This window comes from Cottoperca gobio, chromosome 22 (assembly GCF_900634415.1).
Source record: "Cottoperca gobio chromosome 22, fCotGob3.1, whole genome shotgun sequence".
Taxonomy (NCBI): Eukaryota; Metazoa; Chordata; class Actinopteri; order Perciformes; family Bovichtidae; genus Cottoperca; species Cottoperca gobio.
In genome coordinates this window covers 10,001-35,574 of record NC_041376.1, presented here as the reverse complement: position 1 = coordinate 35,574, position 25,574 = coordinate 10,001, and the positions used below count along the sequence as shown (strand labels likewise).

General features: G+C 44.1%; 1 protein-coding gene across 1 annotated transcript in view; it reads left to right on the top strand.

The window, feature by feature from the left end:
• brf1a (BRF1 general transcription factor IIIB subunit a) overlaps positions 1 to 25,574 on the top strand; it is a gene marked incomplete at its 3' end in the record, with an annotated part of 48,234 nt that overhangs the window by 22,428 nt on the left and 232 nt on the right. Inside the window, exons 8-16 of the mRNA XM_029460358.1 lie at positions 860 to 953; positions 1,037 to 1,163; positions 2,187 to 2,226; positions 2,596 to 2,688; positions 4,188 to 4,496; positions 23,722 to 23,783; positions 24,185 to 24,266; positions 24,466 to 24,521; positions 25,541 to 25,574. The exon at positions 25,541 to 25,574 is cut by the window's right edge and continues 232 nt beyond it. Coding sequence (XP_029316218.1) covers positions 860 to 953; positions 1,037 to 1,163; positions 2,187 to 2,226; positions 2,596 to 2,688; positions 4,188 to 4,496; positions 23,722 to 23,783; positions 24,185 to 24,266; positions 24,466 to 24,521; positions 25,541 to 25,574 — 897 coding nt within the window. The remainder of the gene's footprint in view (positions 1 to 859; positions 954 to 1,036; positions 1,164 to 2,186; positions 2,227 to 2,595; positions 2,689 to 4,187; positions 4,497 to 23,721; positions 23,784 to 24,184; positions 24,267 to 24,465; positions 24,522 to 25,540) is intronic.

Here is a 25,574-nt window from a genome sequence, read left to right as displayed (position 1 = left end):
ACCTGAATACACTCGGCTTTGATGCATCAGCGGCTAAGACGTCCTGAAATCGAATCACGGGGCTTCCTGCGTGTTTACGCTCACGGTTTCAATTTTCCTCCGTCTCTGTTCCTCTGCTGCATCGCCTGAATAATTAATTTCTTATCATAAATCATTGAGAAGGATACAGTCTGACGGAAGAAGCAAAGATTTCTTCCTAAATCTGATGCAAATGTCGCCGTTGATGAAGCAGAAAACATGCGACTGTACGAAACAAAAGTTCAAGGACAAAGAGGTCGTGAGTGAACTCCGCTTTAAGAACGCGAAACCAGCAACTTTTGAAGTTACGTGGTTTCAAGGCAACGGCGGTGAAATGTTTGAGAGTTGTCAGCGGAGCTAAAAGCCGTCACTTCAGTCCTAAAGGCTGTTGGAAGTGTGCATGCAGAAGTGGAAGCGTGCATCTATCTTTCAACAGGCTCTGGAGCGAGGCAACTCTAATGACGGTTATGTAACTGTTCCCTTCAAGGCTCGCCCTGCAAGTCATTGCATAATATTAGTGTTCTTGCTCCTCCCTCTTAGGTGTGTGTGTGTGTGTGTGTGTGTGTGTGTGTGTGTGGAGGCTCTCCCGCCCTGTCGCCTCCGTCCTGCAGTGTGCAAGGTGTAAACACACAAACCCCCCCCCCCCCCTGAAAAACAAACACAAGATTTGAGTCACGTCTTTGATGATGCATGAGCACGTCTGTTAGTTCAGTGTATTATTGTATGTAGTCAACGTCCTGCGATGAAAGACTCCCAGAAACCTGGTGGTTTGTACCCTTTATGTAGTTTAGGGTCGACACAGATTGAACTTTGTTGAAACATTGAGGGTTTTTGTTTTCAGCTCTTCTCGTTGCCGCTCGTATGCACGACTTTCGCCGCACCATTAAAGAAATCGTCAGCGTTGTAAAAGTGTGTGAAACCACGCTCAGGAAAAGGTGAGTGCTTCAACGAGACAGTTCTGCGGGAGTTGATTGATGATTACAGAGAACCCTGATTTGCGTTTCATCTTAATGTTTAGACTGGTTGAGTTTGAGGACACACCCACCAGTCAGCTGACCATCGAGGAGTTCATGAAGATGGATCTGGACCAGGAGTGTGACCCCCCCTGCTTCACAGCGGGATTAAGGAAGAAAAAAGCCCATAAGGTATTTAACACTTTAACACAAACAAGCTGGCGTGTGCGTCTGATCAAACGCACGTTCACATCCACAGTTTTCATCTGTTTTGTTAATTGCTTGTGAGAGTTCCCCGTCAGGGAATATTAACATCTCATCTTATAGTTTCTTGATGATTACATGCAGCCTGCAGGCTTCCTCCAATAATTAATGAAGGGTTAACCTCTAAAGGATCGCCCTTCTCTACGTCCCCCCCCCACACTCAACAGAGGTGTGCTTTGTGTCGGATCTTGTGAGAATCGGAGATGAGTCAGATTTGCACTTTGCTTTTTAACAGATTAAACGACACACACGTGTTAATTGGTGAGCTTTAAAGGTGTTGGAGGGTGATTTCAATGCTTCTGGACAGAGGCGGACTAGCTGTTTTTATGCTAAGCTAAGTTAGCCGTCTGCTGGCTGTAGCTTCGTATTTACAGAGAGCAGAAGACCGTAAACCTTAAAGATCTCAGGCTTCAGGCAACACGTGGCTTTGAACTCTGCTCTGGTATTTTGGGTCGCATGAAACATTGTCTTTAAATGTTCAGTCGGAAAACGTTCGTGGTTTTTAATGGAAACAAATCCAAGTAAAATAAATGATTTAAAAAGCTGTAAATCATGCAGGAAGCCACTTTAATCCGCTGCAGAGCGGAGCGTTTCAACAAGATGCCTCAACACAAGACCCAGAGACCAGCTCCATCCCATAATGACAGGCCTTGAGTTGTGTTGGAAAGCTTTGGACTAAGTTTGACCTTATGTTCAGTATGTTTTTACTTTCTGCTCTCACTCGCTGACGGGCATCACTCACATTTTCTCTCGCCGAGACAGAAGGATCTGTTAGTCTGCACGCCAACGGCAGCAAATCAAACTCCTGCAAGGAAACGCACTTCTGAACGTTCGTGCGTCGCGATGCTCTTTTATTCTGAGATGTTTAAGTCGGTAATCGTTTCCCCCTGTGGTCGTTGTTAGATTGGAAAACTTCACTCACTTCCTCTCCTTTTGTCTCCCGCCCTGTAGCTGGAGATCGAGCTGAAGAAGAAGATGGATGAAGTCGAAGGTGTGATTTATTCCTCTGTTTGCATCACATCAAAGGCAACTTGCTTTTCTTATTAAGTTTGTAAAAAAAATGAATTATGTTGGCGATACTCGCATCCATTCCACCGACGAAGACGCACTTTGGTAACGCTTTGTTCTGCTGGCTGACCTCGACTAAATGCACACGAGTGTTGGACGTGGTTACAGCGAGGGAAGCGACTGAAACGCCGCAGAGAGATTAAAAAGCACGACATGTGATTAACCGCACCTTGTGTTGCAGTGCTAACATATTATGTGGTAATTAAAAGGCTTGTATCTTTTCCTCTCCATGTTTCAGACACGGGGATCCGGGAATAACTTTAACTTTGTCGTCGTTTGTCTTTTTTAACAGATGAAATTCAAAGCTACCAGGATGAGATCGACGCAGAGCTCGAGAGCGCTCGACCCAAACTGAGAGGAGTGTACGCCGCTTACACCAAGCAAGGTACGGCGCTGAACAACGTTTGTCACTTTGTATTCCTGACAAATGAGGTCACGAGATGACCCGTATGTGACCCCCCCCCCCCCCCCCCCGAGTGTTTCTTCTCCCAATTATCTTTAGAGTTTTATGAAGTCGGTCGTTTGTTATGGAAGATTTAGGTGTTTAACAATATTAACAAACAGGCACAGCGCAATGTTTATGTGATGATATTTATCACTCTGTCGGTCTCACACACACACACACACACACACACACACACACACACACACACACACACACAGAGTGCTATCCCCGTCACTCTTTCTCTTTATCTGTTTCTACCTTTGGCTCTTTATCTCTGGCCCTCTGTCTTTGTCAAAGACACACTCACACACACTCACACACACACACCTCGTATCTTCCCCCCCCCCCTGTTTCCACACAGTATGGCGGGGGTGGGGGGGGGTCACAGGCTGTCACTGATTTCAGTCATGTTGCTCCTCCAGCTGCTGCTGTGCTCTCGGATCCGGCGGCGTTTCGTTTCTTTGCGAACTGATTATGGAGTTGCTTCTCTGACTCGTGGGCTGAAGTCTGTGTGAGGACATTTTTAATTGAGGCTGATTTAAAGGACACACTTTTAATTAGATAGCAGGACCGCGAGAGGAACCGCCACAATTATGATTCCAATTATTTTGTCTGCATGTGATTATATATATATCACCATTTCTATTCTCAGAGATTTGTGAAACAAACTTATCTCGAGGCATTTCATACCAACATCTTCTTTTACTGTAGTCGTTCTAAATGTGCGGAATTGTTTTTTATTGTGTTGTTAATTGGAAAGCTGAAATTTTGATATATAATTGTTCTGTAACTGCTGCTTCATTAATCCCCGGGGAACACTGACGAGGCTTTCCCTGTATAATAAGATGCAGCGTAGTAAAGGTGACAAACTGTTAGAATTATTAACAAATGTGCATTTTTACACACTGACCTTCTCGTTACTGGATGAGGCTGCTTGTGATTCTCATTAAACTGACGTTTTATACCCTAAACTGACGAGTTGCTTAATGACACACGTGTGCAAACCCTGAATCTAAAGTCTCATCGGCTGTTCTCTCTGCAGACCTCGCTACATTATCAAACAATGGGACGGAAAGATGTGTGTTGTTGTTACACTATCGTCCCGTGCAAGTGACCAAGTGAAGCAGGAGCTACTCGTAGCTGCAGAACGTGAAAACAAAATGTGCATGCAACATTTAGATTTGTCTTTATGAATTTTAAATTAATTGTTTTCCACTTTGGTATTTATCCATTAAATATTAGCTTAGCTTAGCATAAAGACTGCAAACGGGGGGGAAAGCTAGCCTGTCTAAAATCAACGTGTGTGTGTGTGTGTGTGTGTGTGTGTGTGACAGGTAACTGGACAAAGGCTTGGTGCTCTAGTTGTAAGCGTGCTGTCCATTTACCTGTAAGTCACACCACATTAATTCCTTATCAAACTCTGCCTCTCCCTCTCCTAGGCCGTGAAAATGTCGCTAACGGCGGCCTCTCCACGCCCCCTGCGATGGAAGACTGCGAGGAACTGGGCGACGAAGACGTGCTCCAGGCCGTAGCCAAGCACTTTGGCAAAGAGCTCGGCGAGCTCACACTGGAGGCTCTGTTGAAACTGGAGCAGCAGAAGCCGGGGCAGGAAGAGGATGACCAAGACGAGGATGTCCCAAAGCGAAAAGCCCCGTCGCTGGCGTCCATCCTGGGCACGATGCCCACGGCGGCTACTCTCGGCCTCTCCGAGTCCATCAGCAACTACTTCGGAGACGGGAAGGAGAACGGTGAGCGCAGCCCGGTATCACTTCACCAGACGTGAGATTAACCAGATCAGATCTCAACATCTCTGGAGCTTCTCCCCCGTGCGCCGCTTTTAGATTTGTTCTTCTGACGCGTCATCTGTTCGTAAAAACACCTTTCTGCATTTTTGATGTGTCATCAGTTTGATCCAAGCAGAGACGCTGCTTATATCTAATACATCTCGACTTGGCACACAGGAATCTGCCGCCTTTTTATGAAAACATTTCAGGCATTACATTGTTTGATTCAGCAAACATGTTTATAAATGCAGCGGTGCCCTTGAGGATGATCTGATTATGAACGCTGCGGTGATGCCGTTCATCCTTGACTGTGTCTGGTACCTACTGTAACACCATAATAACCCATAATCAAGTTAAAGAATGCTCTCCCAGGTTTAATTGTCGGAATTAACTCTGCTCCGGGATGAAATTGGCTCAGGCTGTGTGTGAAATTTGTCGTCGCTTATTATGTTTCACCCTTTTTAGTACACCGCAGACAAATAGGGAATGTGTGGGAGACGCTCGGGAGACGAGGGAGTCGAGTTCTTAACCCCTCGAGGTGGTTGACGTGTGGATTTGGGCCAAAATACTGCAGGAAGTTTTGTTTTTTGTTAATTATTTTTGGCACATTTAAGTACGTCTCTCTGGAGGGGGGCGTCTGGCAGTGTTTGTGCTCACCACTTGAACTCGACCTCATTTTCACACAACTTCTACCTTTTTGAAGTGAAAATGACTTGGCATCCTTCCCCCCCCCTCAATGAAAAGAGCACGTGCTATAAATAGACTCTTTATTTCCCTAATAACACATGTGCCTTTAATCTCGTCTGATGAAAAGGAACATCAGCGGATGAATTATTTAAGGCTTGCTTTGGACAACAATGTCTAACATACATGCAGATCAGTGCAGAGTCTTCTTACGACGCCTTTGAAAGGAGTCAGGAGACTTTTCTTATATTTTTCAGCGAGATCTTTCCAACGTCTCCAAAAAGGTTTTGTACGAGATCGTGGGATGGTTCCCAGCCCTTGATCTGTAGCTCTGTAGATCTGTAGATCTGAGGGGCCTCGCTGTTCTGTAGGAGGACAGAAGATGTGTGGTGTAGCTCGGGGCGAGACCATGCAGGGCTTTCAACACCAACACAAGACTCTTGTAAGGAGTTTGATGGAGAACAGGGAGCCAGTGCAAAGATGTGTACAGGCGTTATATGTTACCCTTTGTCAGGCCGCAGCATTAACATCACATCTGTGAGCGGGGAGTCGAGGCCTGCAGGATCCTGGAGCGTCCGGGACTTCCTGATCTTACATATAAACACTCTGTACTTGTAGGAACGATCAATTCATTGTTGGATACGTAAAGAAATATAAAGCGTGTTGACAGACAGCTGACGAGAACATGTGATTTATTAACAGTTGCACAAATAAAAACAACTAACAGGGATTCATCCTGCGCCGCCTATAATTACCTAATTATGTGATTAGGATGTTCTGCCCCCCCCCCCCCCCCCCCCTTTATCTGGGTGTGCAGAGGCGTTGATGGATGTGAGGTAATGGTGCAGCTACATCTGTCCTGAGGAGTGTTGGTGTGTGTGTGGGGGCCCAGGGGTGAGAGGTAAAGTGTGTGTTTTGATGGATGGATGTTGTGAGGGAAGAGGTGGTGACGTGGTCTAATGCTTGGAAAACATCCTGAATCTATATGCGCCCCCACCTAAACTGATCCTGTTGAGATGTTTAAATGTCGATGATCAGGATTCTGAATCTGGCGTTTTATATGTTTTATATTCGCACTCTTCTGAACAATAACGACTCGTTAATCTACGATTTCTAACAGACGGTCGGTCGTAAAATGGATTTTTATGACGATCAATACGATTTATGATAAAGATGCTTTTTGGACTCGGTCGTGTCGAAGTGTCCTTTTCATGGGGGATGGCCTCTGTTAAAAAAAAAACCTGCCTCCCTAAAACATCCATCGCTCGGGTCAGACCGACCATTAACCTGATGATGATTGTGTCCCCCAATAAACGCTGACCTCATTTCATCCGGGACACACACGGTGGGGACGAGGTTAAGAGTGAAAGGAGCCACAATTGCCAAACTGCAATGAGTCGCCGCTCTCTGAATCATACGCGCCGCTCTCTGAATCATACGCGCTCATGTTGATTGTATGCGTCTCCTTTTTGTTATGGAGTGATGTCTCGAGTCATCGTCTTCAAGGCGACGCATCACGAGGGGCATCGTGAATGACAGGCGTTAAAAGATGAAGCGCGGCTCTGAGTTAAAGCGTTTAATTGTTGAACAGTGGCACTCGAGGCTGGTGTGTGTGTGTGTGTGTGTGTGTGTGTGTGTGTGTGTGTGTGTGTGTATATAAACAGAGTGACACTTTTTCAGATTTATTTTTAATTTTCCTCCCCCCGGCAGGAGTTCAGAAAGACGAGTTGACATCATCTCTAGAGCTGCAATGACAGAAGAATTATCACAACAACTATTTTTATAATCAATTTATTAATTAAAGTCATTTTTCTTGTTAAAATGCTGTTTTCAGCGTCGACTTCTCCGTTTGATATCCTATAAAACTGAAGATCTTTTACGTTTTTGACACCTTTTCATCACATTTTTCACTGTTTCGTGACCTTTTATAGACGACACGATTAATCAATAATACAAATAATCGTTGGTTGAAACCCGAATGATCCCGTTTGCTCAGATTAATCAGAACCGGACACTTAATCCTTTCGCAGCTCAGACTGCGCCTGAACCTCGGGGCGGCGCTGTGTGCAACATGTACATGTCTGGCTGCGTTGCTTCATTTAACCCTCGTCAGGTGATTCTTGTAGCACACGCCGCGCTCTCTTCACGCATGAGTAAACAAGAGAACAATAGCCGGGATGAGCCGATGCGGAGCGTACAGCTAGTTAAATATTTACTTTTCTGCAGCGTTAATGAACATTGATGCTGGGAAATGAAACCGTTCAACAGCTTCACTTCACTTTCCTGCTGAGTGAGTTGAGAAGATCAATACCACACACACACACACACACACACACACACGTCTGTACGGTAACTATGTAGTTAGTCAGTAGCCAGTTAGCTTAGCATAAAGACTGGAAATGGAAAACTGCTCCGAAAAATACAAAATGAGCTTTTGAGAGCTTTTATTTTGAAGGAACAACGTTATATATGATTCCTCTCATCGGCTTCTCATCTCCATCAACAACGTCAAATGTGTTTTCTTGCAACACATCGCTGAGCTGGAGGTCAACAGGAAACTAATCTCTGCCCCGCCCATGTGCACGCACATTTAGAAACGGCCAGCTAATTGCAAACAAAGCAAGATGGAGACCGGATTACATCACTGTAGGCAAGGCACGTTTATTTATTAAGCACAGTTCAACGACGAGGCAATTCAAAGTGCTTTACAAAAACATTAAAATGATTAAAAAAACGAGCGAAAACAGAATAAGACGGGTACAAAACACAATAATTAAAGTTACAGTGCACTGTAAGATATGAGTAATTATCAGATTTATTACAAGGCATCAACTAAAAGAAGAGCTCGTAAAGGACACAACAGAGAGCATCATCGTCCTCATGTCTCTGCGTCCAGTGGTCGTCTGTGAAAGCTGTTTGTATGTTTTCCTCCCTCTTTGTTGCTCCGTGTGCAGAAATGCTGAAGCATCTCAAACTCAAACATGTTTTCAAAGTACCAGCTGCTCTGTTAAATGAGAGTCCTCATCGCTCTGGGTTACCTGTGAAGATTTATCTTCTGTTTTATTAATTTATTCATTATTTCAGTCAGATTTTTGATGAGATTCCACGAATAGGCAAAAACAAATGTCCTTTTAATAACTACACGAGTCACTTAGTGTGTGTGTGTGTGTGTGTGTGTGTGCATCTCCATGTCCACACTGAGTGTTTTCCTGCCTGTGTTTTTGTTTGGAGGCTGCTCACACAGAGATGCAGATGGAGCTTCTGTGGATTCAAGCTGCTCCTGGTTTGGTTCACTTATTTCGGCTAATTCTGGTGGGTATGGGAAGTGCACGGGGGGAGGTATCATGCCCCCCCCCCAAGCTCAATCTTTGAAGTATTAAGTGGACAGGGTACCTTGTCATTAGGGCCGAGCCTTTCATCTGCACGCTGGAGTGTGTGTAGTTTCTGTGGACATTGTTAGTACAGGGCAGGGCACTGGAGGAAGAGAGCGAGGGTGTAATTTTGGATTCTCTGAGGAAAAGAGAGGAAACGAATTCTAAAGAAAACATAGTTGGGAATAAAGTCAGCGGATGGAAATACACACACGTCTGCCACACGAGATGTTTGTGTTTTATTGGCATGGATCATTTACATGCATGTAGGGCTGCGACTAACCGGTGTTTTTATCATTTAATGTGCAGATGAGTTTCTCCTTTAGTTTGTGAAATGTCTGAAAATATGTGAGAAATGTGTCTTTAAATACCTTGTTTAGTCTAAAACCCAAAGATATTCAGTGCAGTGTGATATAAAACGGAGAGAAGCGGCAAACCTCCACATGACAAATTACTTTCATGATTAATCTCTTATCAGAAATAGTCTCGCTGCAGCTCCATGATGTTAAAATGAGATCATATAGAGAACATTAAACTGACTGTTGCGTCAAATGTCGTCTGCGTTCACAGGAGAAAGTAAATATTTGTCCATCAACAAACATAATAACCCTATTTACCTGCTCAGTACCCGTGATGAAGGATGTTCGCACTTTCATCACTTAAAGGAGAAGCTTTAAGCTGTCGGCACAAATAACTTAATTATCAGTTAATGAATTAATAATGTTGTTTCTAATCAACAGAAGTGATAAATGGCGTTAGCAGGGTGTCCCAGCAGATGATTAAATAGATTAAATGTACAACATTTAAGAAAGATTATGAGCTGTGCATCCACTTTGCAAACGCAGTTGTCATTGAAACAGCTGTTCATCCCCAGTTAAACTCTTTTCTCTCCGTCACCCTGATTTACCCCGCTCCCTCATCGATGGGCTGTCTGAGTAATGGCATTTTCATTAACTTGTGCCATCAGAGGAGAAAGTGAGAGCGGAGCGCCAGCAGCCTGCCAGCACAAGGAACGTGATTCCTGCACCTCCGGATGACTTTGTCACATTCGTCTATAGCCCGGGTCTTCGGGGAGCTCTGCCCCGCACCATTAGAGGCGGCATTGATTGAGGCGTACAGTTTTCAGCGGAGCACTTAGTTCAATCAATGACGTTTGCCCTGACCTTAACTACCTCGGTGAGCACGGCTCGCCAGCTCTTGTCAAACCACTCTGCCGGTTCTTTTTTTTTATTGCCCGAAAAAAGTCTGGGGGAGAAAAGGGCCGTGTGAAGTGTTTAGGTTTCAGACGGGCGTTTGAAGAATCCGTTTAATTTTCGAGATCTAACTTGGTTTCTGTAGCCGCTTTATCGGTGTTAGGTGTTAAGGAAGCCGTCATTGCTCCCCAGACACGATGTTGTTGTCCTCAAACATTTCTCTACCATCCATCCTCCTCACTAACGGCAATTACTGCAGTGAATCGTGGCTCTCAGCATTTCGGGGCGTGGTGGAGGCTCTCTCACAGATCTGTGTTGTGACAGCAGCTCAGCTGAGTCAATTATAGTCTTTTTAAATGAGCAGCATCTGTCTCATCTCTCTCTGTCCACAGAAGAGTCGTTCAGGGATGAAAGAAAATGCAAAGTGTCATCCTGTGCTTCAGTAGCGGCACACTTTACCTCCTCAGCAGTCAGATCTGTAGAAAAGAAAAAGCTCCTTTGTGTTGTCTTGTTGGTATGCTAATGAGGAGAGAGGCGGGAGGTCACCGGTGGGATCCCAGCAGCCTCTGGCGTCTCCAACTCTGTGATTTGTTTTGGAAAGGTTCTACGACTAAGTTTAATTTTCTTGATAGCAGTGCAACAGTGTGCTTTGTTCTGACTCGTTTAATGATGTTGAGACTCATTTCAAGATGAAGAGAGAAAGAAATGTCGCGTTGAAGTGTCGACGGCCGTAACCGACGGACCTGTGAAGGACGACTGACAAAAGCTGAGGTACATATATCTGTGTGTTTAAGGGACATTAGATAATGTGTATAACACACACACACACAAGTAGATACCCTCCAGTCTTGACGTCTCCTTTCTGCGCTTGGCCAAGAAATAGTCCGGCACATAACCCCCCAAACAAACACTAAATATCATTTTAAAACCTCCATTTCCGTACGGAATCAACAAAGTAAATAACACATGTTAATTAAGAAGCTGTAGAGATGCTGCTGTGTGGGTGTCCTGTCTTCACGCTAAGCTAGCTGGATGTAGCTTGTAGCGTCTGAATCTTCTTTCATCAAAGTGTCTAATCATTCCTGTTAGTGTTTTACATTATGTCAGTGAATCTGTGCACCTGTCAGATAAATATTTGATTCAGTGTTATTATAAATCAACAACAGTTTTAAACCTGTGGCCATCTTCTGTAAAATTAATCTGTAGTGTCCCTTTAATTAATAACGAGTTATTATTTATTTATGCAGCCAATTCATTGACACATTTATTCAATTCCTTTCTGGTGCTGGAGCAGCTGGGCAGGCCTGAGAGAGAGTGTGTGTGTGTGTGTGTGTGTGTGTGTGTGTGTGAGGGCGGGGTGGTGTTTTACATGGCCTGGGGCGGTACAGTAGAGCTTGAAGGACATATGGCCGGATGGACACTTCCTCTCAGAGGAAGAGAGCAACTGGATTGGATGGCAGACAGACAGACAGGCGACGACAGCGCAGGGAGACAGGCGTCACTGATACACAGCAGAAACACCAGAAGAAGAACAAACGTCTAATGTTTATTTCAAGCTCAGGCCGCTCTCTGTGGACGACCAATCATACGCTTTCAGTGAGTCGGTACAAGCTAAGCTGCCTCAGCAGCAGTGTGGAATATGAAATTGGTGTGTGTGTGTGTGTGTGTGTGTGTGTGTGTGTGTGTGTGTGTGTGTGTGTGTGTGTGTGAGAGCAGCAGTTAGCAGTCAGTCTCTCTGGTGAGATGGCTGCAGCGGCTCGTCATAGTGTTCAGCTGTGATTGGAGATGATGTGCGTCTTCTGGCCTCGAGGAGGGAAAACGAAGCCGTCTCGTCTGCTGCCGCCAGCCTGACAGGAAACGACAGCTACCGTTTAGCAGGCAGGAACCCGCTCGCCGCTGGTTGTTACGTCACAGCAGATTTCACTGTCTCCACGTCCCCCCCCCCCCCTCTCTCCTCCCCTTTCCTCCTTATGCTGCAGGACGGGGGATTTGAGCAGCGGTCCCACACGGGTCAGGGATTGACTCCAAATGTTCGGGAAAGGATGAGAATCTTTTGTTGGTGCCTGTTAATCCATGTCTGGATATTATAACGGCTAAAGAATAATATTCTACAGCAACCAGAGCTGTAGTGTTTCTGTTTATATCTGATATTATGATACCACTGAAACAAGTCTGGGCAGGAGGTCGGAGTGGACTTGACTTTGACACAACAAACGAGCTTTCCTGAGTCTAAAGGGCGATTCATAGTTGACTACACGTCAGCTTCTGTGGCTGGCAAGTTGAAGAACCGTTCTGTGACACATCTAGCAAAGACTTCTGTCCGGCAAACCTTCTGCTTCCCACAACCGCTGCTCTCCGTCACGGCCAATAAAAGAACGTAAACGAGGAGAAATGGAAGTTATCTGGATGTAACTTAGTTCTCTGAGTACGTTCGCTCGTGCGCCACAAAGTAATAAATCCCAGTTAATGTGCGTTAATATTGTTAAAGCGAGCTGATCATGTAAGATGCATCCTGTCGGAACGAGTAGCTTCTGTCGTAGCTATATAGAAAACCTAAATGCTTGATGAACGCAGTGGGATAACGACCTTTTCCTCCATCACAACGCATCCTGTTGAGCATCTTTGAATCCAGTGACATGAAAGTTCAGCTGCTCTCATCCAGAGGAAATGTTCAATACAGTGAAATGAAGAGTTAAGAGTCAGGTGATAAATATCAAGTCTTTAATGTCACCGCGAGTCATGAAGAAGATTTAGTTTAAAGAGAAAAACTTGGTCAAGAGGATCATTTATTTTGTCCTGCTGGAAGTCTCCGAGTCTGCAGCTTTGAAATAAACTTAATTTACAGCGAGTCTTAAAAGCGACAGACTTCTGCACACTTGGGTCAATTCAAATTGGATTTAAGTCTTTAGACAAAGTGGACTCTCGCTCAAGAGCTGGAAGACTTTTGCAACACTTTGCAATCAAATGAACACATCTACCAGTTTCTGTGGACGAGTACACAGCTGTTAATGTCTGCATGACGATAGGAAACGTCTTGGTTTCGGCGACTAACGAGTAAATGTTTGCAAGGAACTATTTGACGGCGTTGCACGTGGTCAGAAAGTGCAGCTGTCGGAGGGTTTTATAACCTACTGCCACTCCCTGCTAATTGGTTTAGGATGGCACTTAGTATGGCGGACCCGCCACACGAGTGGAAGTGGGTAGGGAGTGGGTGTATGTGGGATAGAAATTGGGCAATCCTGCGCAGCTTCTTGTGAGGAAGACGAGGATTGAAAGTGCTTCTTCTCTCTCAAATTGAGATTACAGTTTTAAGCCGATTCGTTCTGGACCTTGGAAAACAGCCGTTTCCCAAAAGGTCCTTTTTCAGTAGCCGTTCTGGATCTTTTGATCGTATCACACGGTCTTCATCAGCGGTGGAGTTTGTCCAGCTGTCGTGGAATTACACTACACAAATTTGTTCTCAGCATTTTAAGGACTTCTTGTCCACGTTGGGTGATTCAGACCTTCTCATGGACCTTGTGGTGAGATTGTTTTACCAGTTGTTCAGATTTAAAGGATCAACTATAAATGTCGGCTTTTGTTGTCACTTAGAACGGAGCCTTTTCACATTCCACCATCGCACAGACAGAAATCCATTAGAGAAGAGGCGTAGAGGCGGATTTCTACGCCCACAGTTGCTTAGAATATACCAGAATGCATTGCATCTACAAGACTGTTTTCTGCTTTGAGTCAGAGATGTGACTCCTGCTGATTCACTGAGAAACAAATATAGAATATCAATAGCGAAAAGCAGAAACACATGTAGGAACTTGAAGAAAAGTGGGTCCCCCCAGACTAAGCACACCGCCGCGTCTCATCACTGGAGCTCTTTGAACGTCACAGACGGGATGATGTAGGACAGCAGACGGGGGTCTGAGGGCAGATTGACTTCCAAAGACGGTTTGTAAATATTTTTCATGCAGATGAGTAAGTGGTTTTGGTGCATGCGAGACACAGAGCGCTGATTCATCGGCGCAGCAAAGGCAACATTTGGTTAAACATTCCTGTGGCAGTCGTCTGACATTTCCAATGATTCATTCTCGTGCACAACAATGCACACAATAAACAGCGCTTATTTTCATGTGCGCATTTTCCACATTCTTCCGCTGGACTGCTGACGGACCAAACTGTTCTCTAAGAGTCGTTCAGTTCATCTCATGATGTCCATTTATTCATCCTCCTCCTGTGACGCCAAATATTGAAGCAGGACAAATTGACAGGACTGTTGAAAAGATCCGTCGCTTTGAATACAAACATTCGTCTGAGTGGACAAACGGCAACAGATGGGAGAGAAGTCACGAAAAAAACAATATGGCTGCTCATAACAATGGAGAATAAAAGTGATGTAACGTCGGCTTATCCGGTCTTCAGTCCAGTTTGTTTGCTGCTGTTCAGGACCGTTTGTAATGTGTGCAGGACAACAGTAGAGTTTAAGTTTGACACAAATGCATCTCTTGTTTGATAAACGCCCCAAAAACTTAAACAAAGCCTTAACTACAGACGTCTCAGGTCTAAAAATAACCATTGAATCATTTTGGAAGTCACTGACGAACAAACCGATCATGTCCTGTAGGCATGCAGACTTTTTAATCCACTTTTTAGGACTTTATTCTAGCAAAGGTTGACTCATTGTTGAATACTGTTTCTCCACCAGAGAGCAGGTGTGCCGGCCCTGCGGGCGAAGCACGTGCCAGGTAACCACAACGTCCCCTGACATTTGTTGCATGTGTGCACAGAGGAAGAAAAATGAATTCATTAAAAATATTAGAAATGCCACCTCAGATTATTAAAGGAGCATCGGTGACTGCGGTCCGTCATGACATTTTATTGCTTCATGCCGAACATCGTCCTCTTGACTACACTAACATGACACTAGCTAATGAAAAAGTAACACCCAGTGTGCATTTTAATTTAGCAACTTTTAAGATTTTCACTTGAAACTTTTTACTGTTTCGGATGGAAACACAGTATTGTTGTTTTTGTAACTTTGGAAGCTCGTACAAATGTTCCTACCTCAAACACGGATCTTTGAAAGAAGCTAAATACTTTGTTGTTTTAGGGATTTTCCTTAAACAGCTGGTTACCGTAGTTTTATCAATCGTTACTCGAACAGGAGTAAATGGGCCATGTGTCGGGGACTATTTTCAGCGGTGGATTAATCCACATTTGGTGTTCTAGTGAGTGAGTGGGCAGCAGGTGTGTGTGTGTGTGTGGGTGTGTGGGTGTGTGTGTGTGTGTGTGTGTGTGTGTGTGTGTGTGTGTGTGTGTGTGGTCTTTTCTTAGGATTTCTTGACAATAAGATAAATACTGTTTTAAAAAATAAACGTGTATATTGTTCCGATTGCACAGCAGTGTACCTCCGGGACTCTTATCGTCCAGCAGCTCCTATATGTGTTTATCTCCCCGCTCCCCACTCTGCTTCTAGGGGAGGGGGAGGAGGAGGAGGAGGAGGAGGTGGTTGAGTGGGCGTGCTCTCAGTCTGGGCTTCTCCAAGGTCGGGGAGGTCGCGTTTTAATGGGCTCGCCCAGCCCGCCCGTGTCAGCGAGAATCTAGCACTCTATTTATTGCCTCGGCTGGCTGGTTATTTCTCCGGGGCAGAGCTGGCACCGAGCCTTATTACCTCATACCACTGCAGGGAAGGATTTCTACTCCAGGAGCTGTTTTTATTTTTTTGCATTTGAGGTGTTTTACTGACAATCTGATCCATAGATTTCTTAACACGAGTGCAACAAATATCTTTTATTTGACATTATTAGAAATAAAGTACTTTGCTTTTCTCCACATCCTTGTCCCTGAGGTTTCCAGATTTGTTCATCACGATTATTTAACACGGTTACTCATTGACTTCATTCAGAGAAAACATTTTGCAGCCTACATCCACCGTTAAATGCAACAATCTAATTTAAGAGGTTAGATCTGAAATGAACCGGGTGCGCTGCATTTATTACACATGACAAAACGAGAGAGTCATTTCAGATGGAAAGCATCAAAAATAATCGCTTGAGGTCGATTATCTTGTTTTTATAATCGTTGGAAGCCAAAGTTGTTATTGAAATTCGATTGATTGCACAGCCCTATCTGGCAACCCTCACTGTAGCCCGCAGCACGGCTCAAAAGTACTGGGCGGGTGGATAAACTGTTGGCTGCCAAGAAGTAGTTCCAACATGTAACTCCCTCTAAATCCACACATGTTTCTTTAGAGCGCAGATTAAACAAACGAGATTAGTGTTTGTTAGTCAGCTTTAGAATTGTTTAGAAGTGCCAGGCTAGCTGTTTCCCTCCGTTTCCAGTCTTTATGCTAAGCTAAGCTAAGCGCCACCCGTCTCCAACTCCGTACTTAGACACGACAAGTGAAATCAGTCTTATCAGCGAACAATCTGAAAGAAAGCAAATAAGAATATTTCCCAAAAGGTTGAACTATTCCTTCAAGATTTTATATTTTTAATCATTAGCATTAATGAAAATAATCATTTGCTCAATTTTCATCTAATTTCCAGAGATATGTTTAAGTGTATTTCACAAGTATCAGATTTAAAACATGTTGTACTTGTGTATGCATTGAAGAGCATTTTGCAAAGTACCAGGCACCGTTTCGACCGACTATCACTCATGTTATCTCTTTGCAGGGATTATTCTGCAGCCGTTGATTTCACTTTACCTTCGACACTCACCATCCCGTCTAAAAGCCAGAATCCTGACAAATTGAAATGTCTACCTTCACGTCTACCTCTCCTCCCCGTGGCAGAGCGCTCTGCAGGTTGAGGGGGTTTCAGTGTGTAGGAGAGGATCAGGATTGTTGCTGACATCAAGAGCTGTGAGTCTGGATAATGTGGGCTTCCTTTTGAAGTGTGGATGACGGGTGATCCTGCAGCACCGGGGCTACACAGCCTCATTCATCCTCCAGATCTCTCTCACACACACACACACACTCTTTGTTTTTTTGGAAAGAGGGATTGAGGCGGTGGAGAGCTGGAGGGAGAGGACATGAGGTGTGGAGGAGTCAGCAGACTGATGCTTCCTTTTAATTTAGCCAGCATGACTTTATTTTCATTTTTATTCCTCCTCGTCTTTTCTGTTTTGTCTCCTCAGATCCCAAATGAAACGCAGGATTATAAGGAGATCCCTTTTCATCTTTTTGTCTCAACCTTTCTCCTGTATTAGCTTCTCTCAATGTCTTACCGAACGTCCTCTACTCTTCTCCCCGCCTCCTTTGTCTCTCCTCTCTCAGCTGCTCATTCCTCCATGTCTTCCCTCCTGCTGCGTTTCTCCATCAGTCTCTTTGTCTCTTCATCTCCTACCTACCTCATTCTTTCTGTTAATCTTTCCTGCTCAGCCTCTCTTTGTCTTTCTCTGCCTACTTTTCTCATTCTTTCACCCCTACTCTGCTGTTGCTGTTTTTTCTCTGCGTCTCTTTGGCCTTTTCTTCTGCAGTTTCACCATTTGTCTTTCTGTCTGTTAAAGGACAAAGCTGGCGAGATTGTATTTTTCTTATTACCAACAAGTCCCATGAAAAGAGCAAAACCTGTCGTCTTGTTAGCCTGAGTGATATAGACTCATGACTTCAAAAGTCACCTACATCGAAGGAGTTTAACTTGAGAAAGTGTCCAGACGCCATGTTCTAGGCTTCCCCTGAAAAGTCCCAAACCAACAGTTAATTGATGTACTGTACTAACGAGTAGTGTGTATGTATCCAAAGCCTGATGCAGTACATCTTCTTCCTCTGTGCCATAGAGCTCTGCTGTTGTCCAAAAACTATTAAAAAAAAAAAAACACATCAATGAGCCGCACTGTTGGCGCGATGGGATCCAGTTCATGTTGGCGCTGCTTCCCAACTGGCAGATAACCTGAATTAGGATCCAAAGCGAACAAATCTCTTATCTAACCTTCTATCTCTTCTCACTCTTTGTAACTAGCAAAGAGCAATGTCTAAAAGCTTCAGGTAATGTTGGCCGGCTACAGTCAAACTTCTTAAAGTTCCGTTTACATTTGCTATTGTTCACCAAAACTCATTATCATGAGGTCTTTATCTCCTAATATCTCAAAACCTGCATTGTTTTACGTCCATGTTTACTTGTTACTGTATCAAGCTTCTTACCTCCAACCTGTATGCACACAAACCAACACAACAGGGAACAATTCCTAAAAACCTTCCCCGTAGTGCTACCAGAGGTGAAAGCCTGCAGAGCTTTAATGTGTTCTCTGCAAGCTGTTGTCTGTACTCAGTCAAAGATACTTTGTGGAGTATAAGTAAACGTCCGTTACAACATTTCATAACCTTTGCTTCAGAAGTTAAGTGGTTTCAGGTTGGCAGCCTCAGGCTACCGCTAAATATTGCAGTACTTTAGTTTAATTTCGTTATTATATTACTATTAGTTACCTGTCAAATGTTAAAAGCTGCACCTAATGAGGTTCTTTCATTCTGATTAACAAAGTTGGATCCCACATGCACCGTGCTGTAAACACTCACGAGAGGATTAAATGTGTATTAATCCACCGCTGAAAATAGTCCCTAACAAACGCCCTGTTTACTCCTGCTTTCAGTCACGTTTGCTTAAAACTACAGTGACCAGCTGTTTAAGGATATTTAAGATTTAAGATTTGGAGGGATGAAACCCTCTTTTTAATGGTCACACATGCAGAGCACACAGCACACAGTGAAATGTGTTCTCTGCTTTTAACCCATCCTAGTACCAGGAGTCTAGTATTGGGAGCAGTGGGCAGCTCATAGGACAGCGCCCTGGGAGGAACGAGAGTGAGGGTGGAAGGGGAATGTCCGGTGCCTTGCTCAAGGGCACCACGGCAGGGCAGGAGGTGAACTGGGACCTCGCCAAGTAGAAGTCACATTCCATTTTTTAGGTCTGGTCGGTGACTTGAACCAGCAACACTACGGCTCACAGTCCAAGCCCCTACTGACTGAGCCACTGCCGGACTGCCCTTACTAAACCTTTATTATAAATTAAACTTTATATTTGTGAGATGTTTTTAAAGATTTACATCTTCAGAGGAACCAGTGAGCTGAGAGCTACAGACAGGAAGTCAGACTTTGGTGTTTTTCTGGGATTTGTTGACACCAAGAGCAATAAAGAACAACACCGACCTTATCTCCACATCTCTTACTCTCTCTGTTTGGCTCAATCTCTCACCCGTCAGCTCCCCCTCCTCCCTCCCCCTCTCACTGTTTTGAAATCTCTTGTTTTCTCCCTCCCTGGTGAAGGAGACGGCCTTTTGAAGGCGGCGCCTTCAAAAGGCCGTCTCCTTCACCTGTTGGTGTTCAGTCCTGCAGGGCACATTTGCTGTGTTTCTTTGTGTTTTCTTCTTTGGTATTAGAGAGCCTCTGCAGCGAAGCATCTTATTCTCCTGACCACATCAGACAGGCCTGCCGCCGCGTGGGACACAGTGATGTGTCGGAGACGGGGGAGGACGGAGGGAGGGAGGGTATTTCTGAAGCGGTGGGGGTGGGCGGGGGGGGAGGGGTAGAGGGGTAAATCTGGGGTCAGGTTACTTGCCTGTGAGGCCCGGGAGAGAACAGGGTGATGAGTTAACACCTTGAGGGTACGCAAGCGATGCATTTCTTTGCAGATCAGATGCCGTATTTCTCCATTTATCTTCAGGCCAGCAGTATTCACTGAAATAACTCTACATGTGAGCTAATGCCAGTATACTAATACCAGTATACTCTCTATTGCCGGTATACTCTCTAATGCCGGTATACTCTCTAATGCCGGTATACTCTCTAATGCCGGTATACTCTCTCTAATGCTGGTATACTCTCTAATGCCGGTATACTCTAATGCCGGTATACTCTAATACCGGTATACTCTCTCATGCCGGTGTACTCTCTCATGCCGGTGTACTCTCTCATGCCGGTGTACTCTCTCATGCCGGTGTACTCTCTAATGCCGGTATACTCTAATGCAGGTATACTCTCTAATGCCGGTATACTCTCTAATGCCGGTATACTCTCTAATGCCAGTATACTCTCTAATGCCAGTATACTCTCTCTAATGCCGGTATACTCTCTAATGCCGGTGTACTCTCTCATGCCAGTATACTCTCTAATGCCGTTGTACTCTCTCATGCCGTTGTACTCTCTCATGCCGTTGTACTCTCTAATGCCGGTGTACTCTCTCATGCCGGTGTACTCTCTAATGCCGGTATACTCTCTAATGCCGGTATACTCTCTAATACCGGTATACTCTCCGTGACTGCAGTGTTGCTCTGTGACATGTGGCCACTTTAATCACATTGTCAACATCTTTTGTCCTATTTTGCACTGGAGTCATATTTATTACTCTGTAATTACTTTTGTTGTGCAGTGAAATTTAAAAATACAAACTCGTCGTTTTTTAACATGTATCATTGTGGTCACATGGCAGTTTGCAGCTATAACTACAACTATTTTCTTAATAAATCGATTGTTTTGTCTATAAAAAGTAAAATAAGATGGTGAATAATCCTCATTATAATTTCCCAGAGCCCAAGGTGACCTCTTCAAATTCTTTGTTGTATTCAAACAGTCCATATTTATATTTTACGATCATAGATAACAGATAAATCCTCACATTTGAGAAGCTGTAACTGCAGATTTTTGCTTGAAAAATGACTTAAATGATGATAACGATAGTTGCTGATGATCGATTGATCAAGTAATCCTTTAACAGAACATCGTAAAACTTCCTGCGACATAAACATGTGAATTATGCTGAATAATTTACCTCGAGTGGCCTCTCTTCGTGCAGATAGCTTTAGTTTTATTCACGCAACTTTTAAGAAACCTCTCTGAGATGATTCCATGTTACGAGTCTCTTTTGATGCAAACAGATCTTTTATTAAACCTTTATTCTCTTTATTAGATACCAGCAGCGTACAAAACATTCAGGTAGTTCTTCCTGAACGTTGCCAGGAGCAGATTACATAGATTACACATATTAACACTCGCTAATTGGCATTAATTCTGTGAGCACTTGGTTTTTTAATCCACGTTTTAAAAGTGATTTATCGATGTTTTAACGGTGCTCCTAAAAAAGAAACACAACTCTGCATCCTTAGAGGAAGATTGTTTTGTAATTTGGATGAGCTGGCCCTTTAAGACTCGCATTTCTGTTAATTTGAAATGTCTTGATGAATATTCATGAATAATAACTTAAGCTCCCGTCACCGCCGTTTCCTTCGTCTCCCTCCATCACTTCCTCTCTCCTTCGCTGTTCTTTCTGAAATCTGTTATTCCCTGTGAGTGCACCATGTCTTCCCTCTCCGCTCCCCTCAGTACGGGGTTGGGAGGTTCGTCCCGGAGAGGTTTACTGTTGGAAAGCAGAAGCTCCCCGAACAAGAAAAAAAGATGTTTGGGGAATCCTGTTTTTTTTTCTTCTTCCTGTATTGATATGCAGGCAGAGCTGCGTCTCTGAGTTACCGAGCTGCTGCCAACAGACCTCAGGCGACTGTCAGCCTGGACAGGAAGAGGAAAGTAGTTTCTCACTGTGTACAAGGTCACCAGGGAGGTGCTCTCTGTGTTCCTCTAGGATTTACAAGTTTTGTGAATGTACTTAAAGTCTTGTGCACTTTCTTTTCTTCTGCTAATGAGATGATGTAATGCACTTCTTCTTAGTCAAAGTGGCAAAACTGATGACGTTTAAAAGAATCTGTCGACAAACCTTCAAATAGAATTTAAATATTTCTCCATTTTCCTTCTTGTCTGTGCAAATATTGTCAGGTTTCTATTGCATCACAACTGTGAGGATTAAATACACTCCAGAGTCTGTGCATCTTAAAGCGCTTAAAGATTGCATATAAACTGAACTTTGAACAATCTTTATGTCAGCTGTTATTAACCTGGATTTTCTTTGTTGAATTTGTCAGGCGATCGTAAAGAACGTGCAAAAAGATTTCATCGGTGATGACCGCTGGTTAAATGTTGTGTTCTTTGAGACGTGATTGTCTGACAACAAAGTAAGAAGTGTTAAAACACAGATGAGCAGACAGCAGGAGGGAAGTGAACAAAGGTTTAACTGGTTGTACTAAGATGTAAGCCGGGATGCAGTTGTGTTTGTTTCCTCTTAAGCCTCTTAGTTCTTCACAACAATCGCTTTTAACGAAAGCTTTCGATCCAATCTTCCCCTTTCATTGACACAAACCTCAAGACCGACGTGTTTGCAATGTCTTTTAGTGGTTTTAATATATATATATATTTTTTTTTTATAAATTGCTCTTACAAGTTTCTGTTCTTAGATGTCTACACATATTATAATTTTGCAATTTATTGTAGTTTCTGAGCGACTCTGGTTGTTTTTAAACTTGCTCTATAAATAAACTTGGAGAGCTTTAGCTGTTTTTCAGTTTAGGTTTTTACTTCCCGGCAAAACAACAACTGCATTTTGGAAATCAGAGGTCTTAGTGTGTAGGCTTAGACTTTATTACTTTCTCTTGGAGCACATATATCCTGAATATTTCATTGTGCGGCCAAACGCAAACATGACGTCCCTGGTGCTCTCCTGGGCTGTCTGCTCTCTACGTTGTCAATAAAGGCACGAAAAAGGGGAAATAAAATAAGAAAACTCTCCCGACGTCTTACCTTCCTCTCTACCTTTCTACCTTTCGACAGCCAATATAAAATTCTGATCCTCAGATTCTTCTGCACGCTCACCAAGAACAATTTTATGGGTTTGATCAAATTAGCGAGTGTAGATATATCAAAGCCAGGCTGAATAATAACTCTGTAATTGCTCCCTCCCTCCTCCTCTCTCCGGGGTTGGACTGGTGTTATCAGCTCTTAGTCTCGCTGCCTCTCTGCCTCCCGGAGCTGCCAATCTCTCCCAGGGCTTGTCTCCATCTTATCTCCCCCTCACACTTCACGGAGAGGAAGCTCTTAGAGGGCTGGGCCCGACAGATAGCGGCTGACCTGTGTCTTCCCTCTGGAGCGGTTTCTTTTTTAAGGAAGCTGCAATCTGCTAACTGAACTCAAATGGCTGACTAGATTAACACCCTATACTGTGTGAGGATGGGTGTTTTCCTCTTCCACGTCTACTCCTCTTCCTGCCTGTGCACCTGTATCTCCTTAATGAAGCGGGGAAAGCCGCCGGTGGACTCAGGTGGCACGTCTTTGAAGTTGCCGCCCTGTTGGGAGTTTGAACTCGAGGAAGGAGGGCCCCTGTGAACGTGTCAAAGGCAGAAAGCTGACAGAAGTTAAACGACTGCCGCTCGGTGCCTCTTTAAAACATTTCTCTCCATCTTAAGTCCTTTGACTGTCTGATGTCTGCAGGCTGCCGGAGGAAAGTAGCACTTTGTTCCAAAACAGCTAATCAAGGTGGAGGATCTTTGGAGTGATGCTTTTCTTCCTCTGTCAGAGCCGGCACTTTTTGTTTCCTTTATCAAAGTCAAATTACCTTTTTCTTTGAACGTTTCTCTTCCAAAATGTCGCTGCGTGCACACCTGCGGAGTTCAAATGCCTCTTCTTTTCATCAACACATTAAAATGTCTGTTGTTTCACTCGTACAATCGGCTCCATCGCACAGAGGCGCAGGTAAAAGCGGGAGTCTGGCGTCGCAGCATGAAAAATGCAAATTGCCATTTCAGCATCTCCCCCATGTTTCAAAATAAAGCGCGCTGCAATCTAGAAAGCGTATCATAATTGAAAAGAAAGTGTGTTGAAGGTAGATCCGCTTAAACGCGAGTTAAGCCTATTAACGTCTTATCAGAAGTCACAGTGCGTTTTATTTGCTGATTAACCCTCGATGGAAGATGTTCCACGAGGAAGCGCTGCAGCAGGATGTTGGAGGTGCTTTTTTGTTTTTTTTTCCACCAGCTGCTGTTTCCTGTTTAACTCCTCTGGGACGCAGAAGCTGCCATGAAAATGTGCATTACGGCAAATAATCTAAGTGTGTCCGTTGTGATTTTTGTCTGTGACAGATGGTGCTGGCGACAGTGGGGAGCTGGACCTGAGTGGGATAGATGACAGCGAGATCGAGCTGGTAAGTACCTGCTGCTTAATGAGATCATCTCCAACTCAAACACACAAGTTTCACACGTTTTTTATAGTGCAAAACCCAGAGCAGTTTAAAATCTAATCTAATCCTCCTTCAGCGCGGTGATACGGTTGGCGGGTGTAGTTCGGTCGAAAGAAAGTAGTTCCGATATGTATTTATTTTGCGCTTTGAGCCCCACGAGCCATCTAGATATATTAAGGCCGACATCTCCAACACAATCTGGATTCATAAATACCTCTACAGGTGAAATACATTGCAAGTGAAACCCCATGCTCATTAACTTCATGTTGTATTGCATTATGACACAGGTGCATACACACAAGTACCAGTAGTTTGGTCCAATAATTGTTCTCCCATTGGAACTGACCACCTCCTCCTCGCTGCAGTATCTGCTGAGTGACAAAGAAATCAAAGTGAAGACGGCGCTGTGGATGGCAGAAAACTCCGACTACCTCAAAGAGCAGAAAGGTACTTTTTCACTTGTCCGCAGTGGCTCATTTGTCCCAACATGTACCCTCCACTCTCAGTACTTTATCAGCCGAACAGAGTTGAACCTGCAGCTGAACTGAGCAGCGTTTGTGTCCTGTGGTTATTTCCCACTGTGTCGTGTCGATGTCGTTATCTCAGCGTTTGTTTGTTCAGACTGTTTTCTTGCTTCTGCTTTCAGTAAAGGAAGCAAAGATAGCGAAGGAGAAGGCGCTGGGGATCTACAAAGAAAAGAAGGTAACAGCATTCAGCCTTAAAAATAAGCTTTAAGATAAGGAGGGGACAGGTGTCGCAGGAGGCAGAGCGATGGTCCGACGCTCAGAGGTGGTCTGCAGAGGTTCAAATGGACACTGTTCTAGTCAAGTAGACAGATACGTGCAGTGAGACAGATGATCAGATAGACTAAACACAGACAGACAGGCAGTAAGTCTTGTGAAACGAGGTTCTCTCTCATATCCCATTACTGCTTTTGGCACAGGCCCCTTTGTTAGACCCAACATCTGCTGACTGGCTTTAACTAGCAGAAGAACAGAGATCTAATGAGACATGCAGCCTCCTGACGGCGCTGATCCAACCAGCAGCACATTGTCATTTCTCTGACAAATGAGTGAATAAATGAATAAAACGGAGGACTCGGTCGTTACGTGCGTGCACGACGAAGAGAGCTTCCTTTTGCGGTTTCTAACGCTGAACCTTTAAGTTGATTAACTGCTGTTGTGAGGCTCAGGGAGTAACGTGTGAGATTTAAAACCACGTTCTTGTTGCATGAAATGTGCTTTTAAAGTTTTCTGTTTTCATTAACTCCGCTGATCTGTAGCAGGAGGTCAAGGTGATTGTGGATTGACTGAAACTGGGTGATGACCCCAATCTGGTGTCCTAATGGAGATAAATGGCTGATTACAGAAATGTGTTCAGTTGTACATTTGCTCGCAGATGATGCTCCTCTGGCAAATCTTTCCCATCTGCGACCTAATTGATCTAATAGGGAGACAAAATATTTCCAGATAACCTTTAGTCCTCGTCTGCTCAGTGAAGTTCGAGCAATTTTAGTAAAGTTTAGATCGAATACAAGGTCTTAATCATGACTTGTTTTTAAATACGGCGCTGCCATCAGGGTGGTGTTTGGTTGTGAATCATAAAGCTTCAACATGGACCAGGAAGACTAAAACAAAGTGTGAATGTTGAATGTTCGTACCCTCATTGTGAGCGTTCTTCTTCTGCAGCAGCTGATTTGTTCTTTTTTGAAATCCCGACAGTCCAGAGGACCGAAGAGGAAGCACCCTCCGATCC